Here is a 12575-nt window from a genome sequence, read left to right on the forward strand (position 1 = left end):
CTGGTGGGATCAGGGGTCTTTGCCTTGAGCTCCTCTCCTCTCCTCCCCTTCCCAGATCCAGAACCAAAGGAGCCCCAGCTCCCTTAGTGGGAAATGCCAGTCCAACAGCGTGGTCTGGGGGAGGAGTCTGCATCACCCTTGGGTTGTGGGTGTTTCTAGATGTTTTCAGCAGTCCAAGGTATGAAATAGGTCATTTTTAAAAAGAGAAAACTAAACCATTTATGCACACGGATATCTTCAAATCCTTTATATTTGCATTTTACACTGAAAATCTTGGCTACTAGCAATATTAACATACTTGTCGTAAGTAATTTCCTTTATCATAAAATGGACATGAGTTTCAAAATAATGATACCAATATTATTGGTAACAGTAAGGGTTCCTGTGTTTTTCTTTGTCCTCAGAGTCTCTAGGGAATATACATGTGAAAGCCTGAGTTGTAGGTTGTTTGAAATAAATTCACGTCTCTGCAATTTTGTTACTGACACAATAACCAGCTGTGCTCGTTGGTTCCTGCCTTGTTTGTACTTTTTAAAAAAGATGTATTGACTTGAAATGCACAGTGTCAGAGAGAGAGAGAGAGGCTCTTCCATCTGCTGGCTCACTCCCCAGATGACCACAATGGCCAGGTTTGGGCAAAGAGGAAACCAGGAGCCGGGAACGCCATCCGGGTCTCCCACGTGGGTAGCAGGGGCCCAAGCTCTTGGACTGTTGTCCACTGCCTCCCCAGGCTCATTATCAGGAAGCTGGATTGGAAGCAGAGCACCAAGGACTCAAACTGGCGCTCCAGTATAGGGTGCCCGTGTCACAAACGGTGCCTCCACCTGCTGTGGCCAGCCCTTGCTTGTATTTTTGAGAGATCATTTTATTTTTCTGCTAATTTTCTTTTTCACATGAAAAATGTCTACATTTTTCTGAGTTCAAACTCTAAAACAAACTACATTCAGAGAAGTCTAGAGTTCTTGGTTCTTGCCTCTCGCACCCATACTACCCCAGCCCCCCCCCCCCCATTCTCTCTCTTCTTACAAGGAAGCTTTTTTTTTTTTTTTTATTTTTTGACAGGCAGAGTGGACAGTGAGAGAGAGAGACAGAGAGAAAGGTCTTCCTTTTGCTGTTGGTTCACCCTCCCATGGCCGCCACGGCCGGCGCGCTGCAGCCAGTGCTGATCCGAAGCCAGGAGCCAGGTGCTTCTCCTGGTCTCCCATGCAGGTGCAGGGTCCAAGCACTCAGGCCATCCTCCACTGCACTCCCTGGCCACAGCAGAGAGCTGACCTGGAAGAGGGGCAACCGGGACAGAATCCGGTGCCCCGACCGGGACTAGAACCCGGTGTGCCGGCGCCACAGGCGGAGGATTAGCCTAGTGAGCCGCGGCGCCGGCCTATAAGGAAGCTTTTAAAATTAGTGTTTGGCTTATTTTATTTAATCTAAATGAAACTGTAAGCAAATACACGTACACATCATATTTACGCATGCGTGTATAGAGGCTTCCTTTGCATGTTCCTCTACACTGCTGGGCACGTTTCTCATGCCTGCACTGGAACACTGGATGAGAAAGGCAAGGATAGGGGTTCAGGACACGGCACTGCCCACTGGCACGCCAGGCCATGGGGGAGGGAGGGAGTGGGTGAGCAGGGGATGCTAGGACCACCACCCCACTGCACTACAGTGGCCATTCTTCCGTTCTATGTGCCCGGCATCCACATCTAACTCGGTCTGAAAAATGGTTTCTACCACTAAAAAAAAAAAAAAAAAAAAAAAAAAATCTAAGAGAAAGTGACCAGGAGCCAATCATCCCCCAGAGCTGGGCCCTGGCCTTTGGTGAGGCCTGCGTGGTGACCCGGTGACACACGCTGACTTTTCTACGATGGCTGTCTGTCTGAAGTCGAGCTCCAAGGAGACCCCGGGATGGGGGATGGGGACCCACATCTTTTCTCAACAGTAGAGCAAAGCAACGGAGCACTCTGTCCGTGTCTTCGTATGCACATTTCTAAAACATCTGTAGCTCTGATTAAGGGGCTCTAAGAATTTTAAGATGGGCCAGCACTGTGGCATAGTAGGTAGAGCCACTGCCTGCAGTGCCGGCATCCCATATGGGTGCCGGTTCAAGTCCTGGCTGCTCCACTTCCAATCCAGCTCCCTGCTATGGCCTGGGAAAGCAGTAGAAGATGGCCAAAGTCCTTGGGTCCCCGCACCTGCATGGGAGACCAGGAGGAGGCTCCTGGCTCCTGCCTTCAGATCAGCCGTTGCGGCCAACTGGGGAGTGAACCATCAGATGGAAGACTCTCTCTCCCTCTCTCTCTCTCTCTCTGCATCTCCTTCTCCCTGTGTATCTCTGACTTTCAAATAAATTAATAAATAAATCTTTTTAAAAAAAGAATTTTAAGAAAATACAGACGAAGGAAGTCGCAGAGGCTGCCGGAGACGGAAGGAAAGTGTCATTGTTCCCGGATCTATAAAATTGGAAGCACTTTCCTGATGGGCTGGTGCATCCGCTCCAGAGCTGGCCACCCCCAGATTCCCCACATCGGCCGCAGGGAGCTGTCCCGAGCTTGCATTGCATGGTGCTTTGAAATCTGAGGGTATCTATGGCACTGGCTCACTGCAAGAAAGCCCTTTATGAGGTCATCATCCCACACCCGCCATCTCTCCCCAGAAGGAGACATGTGAGCCTTCAAACACGCTGGAGACGCCACCATGCGCCACTTTGCAAACCCTCTTTTAAAAACCATCATCGCCAGGAGCCCGTTTGATAGCATCAGGAGGAAGCAGTGTCTCCAGTATCTGAAAGCCCTGCGGCTGCTGCAGTGCGATGGATTTAGGACTGTGTACTTTGGGGAGACTGATATTCCGGAAAGCCTGGTCACTGGCGAAGACTTCAGCGACGGTTACTTCATGCAAACTCCGACTTGGTGCATTGTGCATGCCGGTGGCGGTCAAGGCTGGGTGCCCTGGAGGTACCGGATGTTCCTGAGAGACGAGCTGTGTGTCAAACAGGAAGACAGCGTCTTCTTTGAGTTCTGTGACATGCTGAAGAAGGCCTATGGGAAGTGTGCCATCGTGGTCAAAGAGAGAAGGCAGCAGGATGAGCTGAGGCCACAGGGCAGCAGAGACGCCGAGGTTCAGACTCACGTGCCCAAAGCCAGCCACCTAACGAGCATCGCTTGTTGCCCCAACGTGGCCAAGTCCTGTGGCCATGAGCTGCTCTCTCTGCCCTCTCCTTACAATTACCTGAACCCTCTGGACTCAGCCTGGTCTTCTCTGAAATGGTTCATCATCAATAACAGGAAAGAGTTTTGTCTGGAGTCCAATGACCATGTCTATTCTTACCAGTATATACTGTTCAGTGACTTAATCAGCAAAGGGATCGAAAGGATGAGCCCAAGCAAATGGAAAACACTAACTACCAAAGTACGGAGGTGGGAAAACTACTACCTGGGGAAATATTCCCAAGGGTGATTCCCCCAGCAAGCAGCGAGACCCTGCTCCACGCATGGTCCTTACCGCTAACCTTGTCGGGCTCCGTTCTGAGCCACTGCCACCAAAGGTACCGCAATAGGGACCTCGCAGGGATGCTGTGAGGACGGGGAGGGGCCTCAGGATGTCAACAAGGTACTTGGAATCTACCTGAGGTTTCATTAAAGCTTCTTGGTAAAATAGGGGTCTTGGATCTCATTAAGGCCGTGCTGAAGACTGGGTGGGCTATGTCAACAAGAGGAGCAGGGCTAACCCAGTCTACACGAGGATGGTGAGGAGCAAGGGTGAGCAGACTGAATGGCTGTGTGGGCAAACCTAGGTCCCGGGCAGGCGTCATGGTGCAGCAGGTTAAGCTGCTCTTGTCACGCCACCATCCCATATGGAAGTGATGGCTCAAGTCCTTTCTGCTCCGCTTCCAATCCAGCTCCCTGCTAATGCACCCGGGAAAGCAGCGGAGGATGGCCCAAGCACCCAGCACCCATGTGGGAGACCTGGAAGAAGCTCCTGGCTCCTGGCTTTGGAGTAGCCCAGCTCCAGCCGTTGTGGCCATTTGAGGAGCGAACCAGCATATGGAAGGCGCGCGCTCTCTCTCTCGCTCGCTCTCTCTCTCTCTCTCTCTGCCTCTCTGTAACTCTGCCTTTCAAATAAATAAATAAATAAATCTTTAAAAAAATAAAAGACTAGGTCTGAGAAGAAAAACGAAATTTTAGTGCCCACACAGAAAAAGTTAAAATTCAGCGGTGTGTCCATGAGTTTCAGCCCGCCAGACTGACCCCAAGGGAGCCACTGCCGTCAAGAAGAGACAGCGCCTGGTCACAGGCCAAGCCCGACGCTCTCCTACTCATTCTCCTGCACTTGGCGTCAGTGACGAGGTGGCGAGAGAGCACCAGGCATCCAGACAAACCCTCCAAGACAAGCTGGCGCTCCTATAAGGGGCCCAGGGAGCTGTCAGTGACGGGTTCAAGGGCAACTTGGGACAGCAGATGGCAGGAAGGGGACCTGCAGAGCCCCGCCTTCCAAGAACCCCAAGCAGAGGCCAGGGAGCCCCTTGTGCCGCCTGCCGCCGCTCCACGCCCTATGCAAGCTAGGGCCGCTGCTGGCATCGGCTGCAGGGATTTGTGTTGGACCTTTGCACTCTCAGAGCAAAAGGGCTGGTGCCTGTTAAGCGTGTCACACACTGGCTCTGGCTTCTGTATGTTAGGCATGGCTTTGCAATTACAAGTCATCATTCGGAGGTGTGGAAAAAATAACTTAAGATATTGGCAGTGAGGGAGGCTGGTGGGGAGGGGATGTGTGGGAACGCTGTAGTTTTTGATCAGCTTTGCTGTGACCCTGTGGCTCAGCGGGCTAAGCTGCCACGTGCCACCCTGGCCCCCCATATCAGAGCCGCCGGTCCCAGCCCTGGCTACTCTGCTACCCAGCGTCCTGGGAAAACAACAGCAGGTGATCCAAGGACCTGGGTTCCCGACACCCACACGGGAGAGCTCAATGGGCTCTGGGACCCTGACTTCAGGCTCAACCAGCCCCAACACTTGTCTCTCCTTCTTGCTCTCTGCCTTTCAAATCAATCAATCAATGGATATTTATTTTAAAAATAAAGCTTCTTTAAATAACATAATCCTCACAACACCCAAATTTCTACCCAACTCTTTTTTTTTTTTGGACAGGCAGAGTTAGGCAGTGAGAGACAGAGAGAAAGGTCTTCCTTCCGTTGGTTCACCCCCCAAATGGCCACTAAGGCTGGCGCGCTGCGCCGATCCGAAGCCAGGAGCCAGGTGCTTCTCCTGGTCTCCCAAGCGGGTGCAGGGCCCAAGCACTTGGGCCATCCTCCACTGCACTCCTGGGCCACAGCAGAGAGCTGGCCTGGAAGAGGAGCGACCAGGACAGAACCCGGCGCCCCGACCGGGACTAGAACCCAGTGTGCCGGCGCCACAGGCGGAGGATTAGCCTAGTGAGCCGCAGTGCAGGCTCTACCCAACTCTTGACAGACTGGACTGTGCAGACAGGGTCCTAACAGCCAAAGGCAGACACCAGCATCATCATCTGGACTTTCCTTCCAGAACTTTCTATTCAGACAGACTCGGTCGGGGGAGACTGGGTGCTCTGTGCTCCTCAGTGAGTAGGATGCAGCATGCTGTCATTGCTGCAGGATTCCTGGTGTGCATCTCACCTGGGCGTGAACCGCCCGCTCAGCACCAGGAGTACCGGCTGCTGTAGATGGCCCTGGCTCTGCCTTCCCTTCCTGTGGCTGCTGCGGCAGATTACCAGAGACTTCGCGGCTTGGAGCAGCAGGTCCTCGTTCTGGAGTTCTTGTTTCTTGGAGGCTGAAGCCAGTCCTCAGTTCCCAGGGGCAAGATCGGGGGTTGGCTGTGGTGCTCCCCCTGGAGGCGCTGGGGGGAACTGCTCTCTGACTCTCCCAGCAAGCTCTTTGGTTTGGGGCGGCATCACTTCCTCCCCTCTTCCTCCCTCTTATAACGACGCTTGCGACCACCAGGGTGATCAAGAATCCCATCACATTTCAAAATACTCAACTTGATCGTGTCCGAAATGATTCTTCTTTTCCCATATAAAATCACATTCACCCAGGTCCCAGGGGGTGGGACCTGGGTACCTCTGGGGACCGTTATTCAGTCAACCACGGGTGCCACGTAAGCTGGCTCAGCCGACTGAAACATGGCGCTTTCCAGTGAACCCGGCGAGACAACTCAGACTGTAGTAAACACCCTGGGGTGCTCTTCTGCCCTATCTCACGTGTTTTAGGATCTCAGTTCCTTGAGAGTAAGCACGGAGCTTCAAGCATCCTTGGTCACTTCAATGTGTTGTCACAGTGCGGGCACAGGTGCACAGGAGTCTTGGGATGTGAGCGGGTTTTGCCCGCACATCACACTTACTACACACCCACTTGGGGTTCAGGAGGAACAAGCACTTATAGCCACAGAGGCGTAACTCAGTTAGTCCTCATAACACCCAGTGCTGTAGGACCTGTGGTCTCCATTTTACAGATGGGAAAGACTGAGGCAGATCATGTGAGTCGCTCTTATTTGGAAGAGCGAAGACTCCAATCCAGGGACCCATTTCATGCCCTGTATTCGCAGCCGCCTCTCGACCAGCCAGAGCGTGTGCAATCTTCAAGCAGCCATATCAGGAAAGTGCAGAGAGTTGGGACATCACTAGGGCATCAGACTCTTTTTTTGCTTGTTTTTTTTAAAAAAAAACTTTATTTTATTGATCTGAGAGGCAGAGTGGCAGGGAGGAGGACAAAGAGAGAAAGAGATCTTTCATCCACTGGTTCACTCCTCAAAAGGCCTCAACAGCCAGGGCTGGGCCAGGCTAAAGTCAGGAGCCAGGAACTCCATCCAGGTCTCCCACATGGATGGCAGGGATGAAATACACCATGTGTGTGGCAGGTGGCGGGGCACAGCAGGTTAAGCCACTGCCTGCGCGAGGCTGGCATCCCGTATGTGAGCACTGGTTCTAGTCCCAGCTGCTCTACTTCCAATCTGGCTCCCTGCTAATGAGCCGGGGAAAGCAGCAGAGGAAGGCCCAAATACTGGGGCCCTGCCACCAGCGGACGAGACCTGGATGGAATTCTAGGTTCCTGGCTTCAACCTGGCTGTTGTGGCCATTTGGGGAATGATGGAAGCTCGCTCTCTCTCTCTCACTGCCTTTCAAGTAAACAGGAAGGAAGGAAGGAAGGAAGGAAGGAAGGAAGGAAGGAAGGAAGGAAGGAAGGAAGGAAGGGAGAGAGGGAAGGAGGGAGGGAGGCCCTCTTTCTTCCGGTGGCCCAGGGAGGTGACGTGCTAGAGAATGGCACTGCCCCCAGACTGAGCCACGAGGGGAAGACACAGATGGAGCTCAAGCCCATGGGAGGGGTGGCATGCCCCACCTGCGCCAGCCGGGGGCGTGGCCCACCCATGGGTCACAGTCCTTCCACTCGTGATTGCTCTGCGTTGTGCGTGCCATTCTTCCATTGACCTCACTGGGTGCAGAGAGCCAATTGCCTGGGAGCAGGGCAGCGGTCAGCAAGCTCGGCTTACAATGGAAATTGAGATGAGGCCGGTGACTAACTCACCAGACACACGCACTACTAGTGATGGCAGGGCTGGGACCAGAACCCAGGTCTGCCTACTGGGAAGCCCCGAGGCCGTCTCCAGGCAGCTCCACAGAAATGGCCACAAATAGAAGGCTCACCACACCCACCCCCTAAAATGCCAGGTGTGCCAGGGCAGCAGGTTGGGGGTGACAGGATGCACTCCTGGACAGCAGGAGCCCAGGGCCCTGTCTGTTTAGCTCCATTATCCTAGACTTGGTTCAGGCTTCACAGTGCCTTCCTGGTCCAAAAGGGCTGCTGAACAAGCCATTACATGAACATCCCAGATAGCAAAGATGGAGAGAGGGAGGAAAGGAGCTGGTGTTGTGGCACCATGGGTTAAGCCATGGCCTGCAGTGCTGGCAGCCCATATGGCTGCTGGTTTGTGTCCTGGCTGCTCCACTTCCCATCCAGCCTCTTGCTAATGCGCCTGGGAAAGCAGCAGAAGACGGCCCAAGTGCCTGGGCCCCTGCAGCCACATGGGAAACTCAGGTGAAGCTCCTGGCTCCTGGCTTTAGCCTGGCCCAGCTGCAGCTGTTTCGGCCATTTGGGGAGTGAACCAGCAGATGGAAGATTCTCTCTCTCTGTCTCTCTGTAACTCTACCTTTCAAATAAATAAATAAACAAATCTTTAAAAATAGAGAATGAGAGAGAGAGAGAGAGAGAGAATGTTTCATCCCCTCCCTTTGAAGGAGACTTCCATGGAGTTCCAGCATAACTCTTCCCTTAAATCTGGTTAGCTGACTTGGTCTGGGAACTGTGGTCTTTGATTCTGGGTGGCAACAGGGCCAGATTGAAGAGAGGATTCTACCAGTATGGAGACGCAGACCACTCACGGTCTCGGCTGCTGGCTCCCCTTCCTGTGCAGTTACCAGCCACACCCTCACCAAGCATCGCAGACCCCCCACGCAGCCGGCAGTGTGTGCCAGTGAGCCTGCACACCGAGGTGTGGACGGGGCCTCTGGGCAGCGAGGGCTCAGGGGCGGTGCTGCTGTGTTATGGACAGAGGAGGAGTGGGGGATTCATCGTAGGACAGAGGGGGACAGAGAGGAAAGCCAGCCCCAGGCAGAATGCCATGTGTACCATGCCCACGGCCGACCCCGTGTGAAACAAAAGCCAAGCAAGGCTGCTGTTTAGACCGCGCTCTTGCACGAGGCCCCAACAGAGCAGACTGAACCAAAATGGAGTCACTCATGCTAAACACCCCCTCCCCAAATTGGAACTTTTGGGAAGCAGGTGGAGCCCTGCATCAGGCACCTGCTTGTTACTTTTAAATCCCCCAGAGGCGCTTCTAGGGAGGGACACCACCCCTTTGTGGTTTGCAGTCTGGAGTTCACAGTTCAGGACAGGACAGCCCCATTAGTCTGGCGTCTGGTGGAAGCTGGCCGTGGCTGAGCAGGTGCAGAGGAACCGTCACGTGGCGAGCCAGGAGGCAGCAAGAGGGAGGCCGGCCGAAGCTGGCTGTGAATAGCCCACGTTCTCCAAAGAACCACCTTCTGCAGGCAGCCCCCTTCCCCCCACCTCTGGGCCTACCTCCCGGCCACCGCAATCAGATCCGGTCTCCACCCCAACCCTCAAGCAATAAACAAGACTTTGAGGTTTAAGCCTCTGCATGGGGTTTCCTGTCCAATGCATACACAGCAAGCTCCAAACCAACCAGTTTTTCCTGCAAACAGAAGGAAAGAAGTCCCTCTGTCTGACCCGCTCAGAAAGTAGCCCGGCCCTCACCAGTCGGCTGTTCCCTGTTGTTCTGCTTCCTTGTCCCCAGGTGGCGCCCCCACCCTACTATTCAGGAATTGCACCTGCACTCACAAGCCAATGTGACTGGAACGAAACTAAACAGCTTATCTTTGTTTCAACACTGGACATAGGGTATGTGAGTGGGGTGTGTGTGCGTGTGTGTGTGTGTGTGTGTGTGAGAGAGAGAGAGAGAGAGAGAGAGAGAGAGAGAGAGAGAGAAGAGAGAGAAAGGGAGGTTGTAGGAGCTAGGGCTGTGGTGTAGCAGGTTAAGCCTCCACCTGTGGCGCTGGCATCCCATATGGGCTGGATTAGAACTAGTGGGATTGGATCAGTACTAGTTGTGGGACTGGATTAGAACCAGTTGTGGGATTGGATTAATCCAAGTTGTGGGACTAAGTTAGTACTAGTTGTAGGACTGGATTACTAGTTGCAGGACCGGATTAGTACCAGTAGAACTGAACTAGTACTAGTTGTGGGGCTGGATTAGTGCCAGTAAGAGTAGGATGCTATATGCCAGCACCTCCCCTTGACGCCCCTCCCGCTACATGACATCTGCCATTGTCGCAGCACAAGGCCCCTGATCTTGGACTTTTGGCTTCCACAGCTGTAAGCTAAATTAAACTCCTCTTTTGATAAAGCCAGTCTCCAGTGTTTTGCTATTGCCACAGAAGACAAACAGCTGGTGCCGGCGCTGTAGTGTAGCAGGCAAAGCTGCCCCCTTTGATGCTGGCATCCCAAATGGGCACTGGTTTGTGTCCCAGCTGCTGTTTTCAGTCCAGCTCCCTGCTAATGGCCTGGGAAAGCAGTGGAAGATGGTCCAGGTGTTTGGGCCCCTGTACCCACGTGGGAGACCTAGAGGAGGCTCCAGGCTCCTGGCTCCTGGCTTTGGCCTCGCCCAGCCATGGCCAGTGTGGCCATCTGGGGAGTGATCCAGTGGAGAAAGGCCTCTCTCTCTCTGTCTATCCCTCTCTATGTATCACTTTGACTTTAAAATGAATAAATAAAACTTTTTAAAAAAGACACGTGGCTGAGAACTTTGTCTCCTGCCTCTGTAGATGCCTCTCTCTCCCTCTCCCTCTCCCTCTCTCTCTCACATACACACACACACCCCACATATGGGCCCCCTTTAGTAACTCGGACCCCACAGCACAGCAGGGAACATGCAGACCCCTGAGGTGGACCACGGGGGGTCTAACTCCTGTCTCTCCTTCCCTCTAGCTGGGGAGCCTTAGAAAAGGAGACTTACCTCTCTGTGCCCCACTTTGCTGATCTGTGCAATGGGCACGATGCAAAGCTCGCCCTCCAGGGGCTGTTGTAACAGAAAGTGCTTGGAAACGGAGGGCTCAATCCCCTGCTGCTCACCCTCCCTCTGCTGCTGGCCCATCCCCCTCCACCCAGGGTTTCAAGCAAAGAAGGGCCCAGGCCTGCCTGGCGAGACTCCCCTGGGGACATTCAAATCCCAAACTCCCCGGCTCTCTCCCACACGTCTGTGCAGTGGATCTGGAACGCAGCCCAGGAGTGGGGGTGCCCAGAGCAGTGGGTGTGCTGGCTGGTGCACTGGGAGCAGTGCCTGATCCTAAGAGCAGCGGCAGGCAGACCCAGCCCCTAGCGTGGGCTCAGACATCAGAGCACGCAGGAGGCCCAGCAGCCCATGGAATGCAAGGGTCTTGCACCTCTGCTCTGCTCATCTGTTCATGCTCCAGCAGGACCCCAGGCCACAGTGGGGCTCCCAGGCAAAGGTGGGGTGGGGGTGGGTGGGAGGCCCAGCCCTCTCCAGGGACTGAGGTAAGAACTGAACTATTTTGAAATCTGTAGCTGGTAGGGGCCGGTCTGTCTTGGTTCTGTTCCTATAACCGAATACTTGAGGCTGGGTAACATACAAAGAAAAGAGGTGTATTGAGCTCACAGTTTGGGGGTGAAGTCCCTGGACATGACAGCTGCACTGGGGAGGGCCTCGTGGTGGACAGCATCACAGTGGGGAGGGAGCGCCCATGACAGACAGGAAGAGGAGGCAGGCTTCAGGTGGCTCCTCCCACTCCTCTGGATCCTTTGAAGGGCGGCACTCCCACTTCCCCACTTCCTGTGCACTAAGCTCCGCCTCTTACAGGCTCCACCACCTCCCTCACATCACCACACTGGGGACCCAGCTTCTAGTACCTGAAACCTTGGGGGGCAAATCACATCCATCCCAGAGCAGGGTCTACTCTGTGCTTTGACTTTGGTCCTATATTCCTTCCTCTTCCTAGATCGTGATTCACAGCATCCCGCAGACACAGAAATATTTAATCCTTTACTCCTCACATGGAAACCGCAAGGACCTACCAGCCTGGGCCAGTGTAGGCCAGACATCTGTTAGAAACTTGCCGTGTGGCCATCGGCAATGAGACCAAGCACTCCCCCATATTTAAAGCCCTGGTTACTACTTCCTGACTCCCCACCCACTCTGGTAACTTGAGAAAAGTGACAGGACAGAACTGCTTCCTTATATTTATTTTTATTTGAGAGACAGAGACAGAGAAAGAGGACGTGCTTCCATCTGCTGGCTCAACTCCCGAATGCCTGCAACCCGGACGGGCTGAGGTGGGCACAAGAACACAACCCCAGTCTCCCACGTGGGTGGCAGGGACCCAAGTACTCGAGTCATCATCTGCTGCCCCCACCCCACCCCCAACCCCCATGTGCACATCAGCAGGAAGCTGGAATCTGGAACAGAGTCAAACTCAAATCCAGGCAACCCAACACGGACCTGGGGCTCCCAAGCAGCAGCCTCTACACGGCCAGATCGCGTGCCTGCCCTACCAATCTTATTTTAACAGAGAACCCAAACTGCCAGGTTCTGAGACTCTCCCCGCTGCCCTCACACACCTGACAGTCTCCCGGCATGCCCCGCCGCATCCCAGACCAGTGAACTCAGCAAGCAGACTGTTCAGAAAAGCACAACGTATGCCTCCCCGTGTTCTCTCGGGGCGGGAGTCCACGGAGCGAGCTCTGCCCAGACTTGGTGCGCATGCGGTCAACGGCTCTCATCCTGCAATTCCTCCCTCTGAGGGCCCTCCCGGCTGAGCTGGGAAGCCAGCTCTCATGCACAGCCCCTGGCTGAGCGTACAGCCTCTCTCTTCCCCAACAATGAAAACACACACACACTTGTAGGAAAGTGGGGGAGGGCTGCAGGGGTGGGGGAGGGGAGTGGCTCTGGCTTCCACTGCTTAGGATCCCATGTGTCCCGCAGATGCTACGTGTGTGGACCAACTTCAGTGGACATGGACCTACT

At 54.1% G+C, this 12575-nt stretch overlaps 1 protein-coding gene across 1 annotated transcript; it reads left to right on the forward strand.

The window, feature by feature from the left end:
- The first annotated feature begins 2622 nt into the window (after positions 1 to 2622).
- Positions 2623 to 3593, forward strand: C4H21orf140 (chromosome 4 C21orf140 homolog). Its single transcript, XM_002721298.5, has one exon. The coding sequence runs from the start codon at positions 2695 to 2697 to the stop codon at positions 3454 to 3456; it is 762 nt and encodes a 253-aa protein (XP_002721344.2). The 5' UTR covers positions 2623 to 2694; the 3' UTR covers positions 3457 to 3593.
- The last annotated feature ends 8982 nt before the right edge of the window (positions 3594 to 12575 follow it).

Source organism: Oryctolagus cuniculus, chromosome 4, assembly GCF_964237555.1.
Source record: "Oryctolagus cuniculus chromosome 4, mOryCun1.1, whole genome shotgun sequence".
In the NCBI taxonomy this organism is placed as follows: domain Eukaryota; kingdom Metazoa; phylum Chordata; class Mammalia; order Lagomorpha; family Leporidae; genus Oryctolagus; species Oryctolagus cuniculus.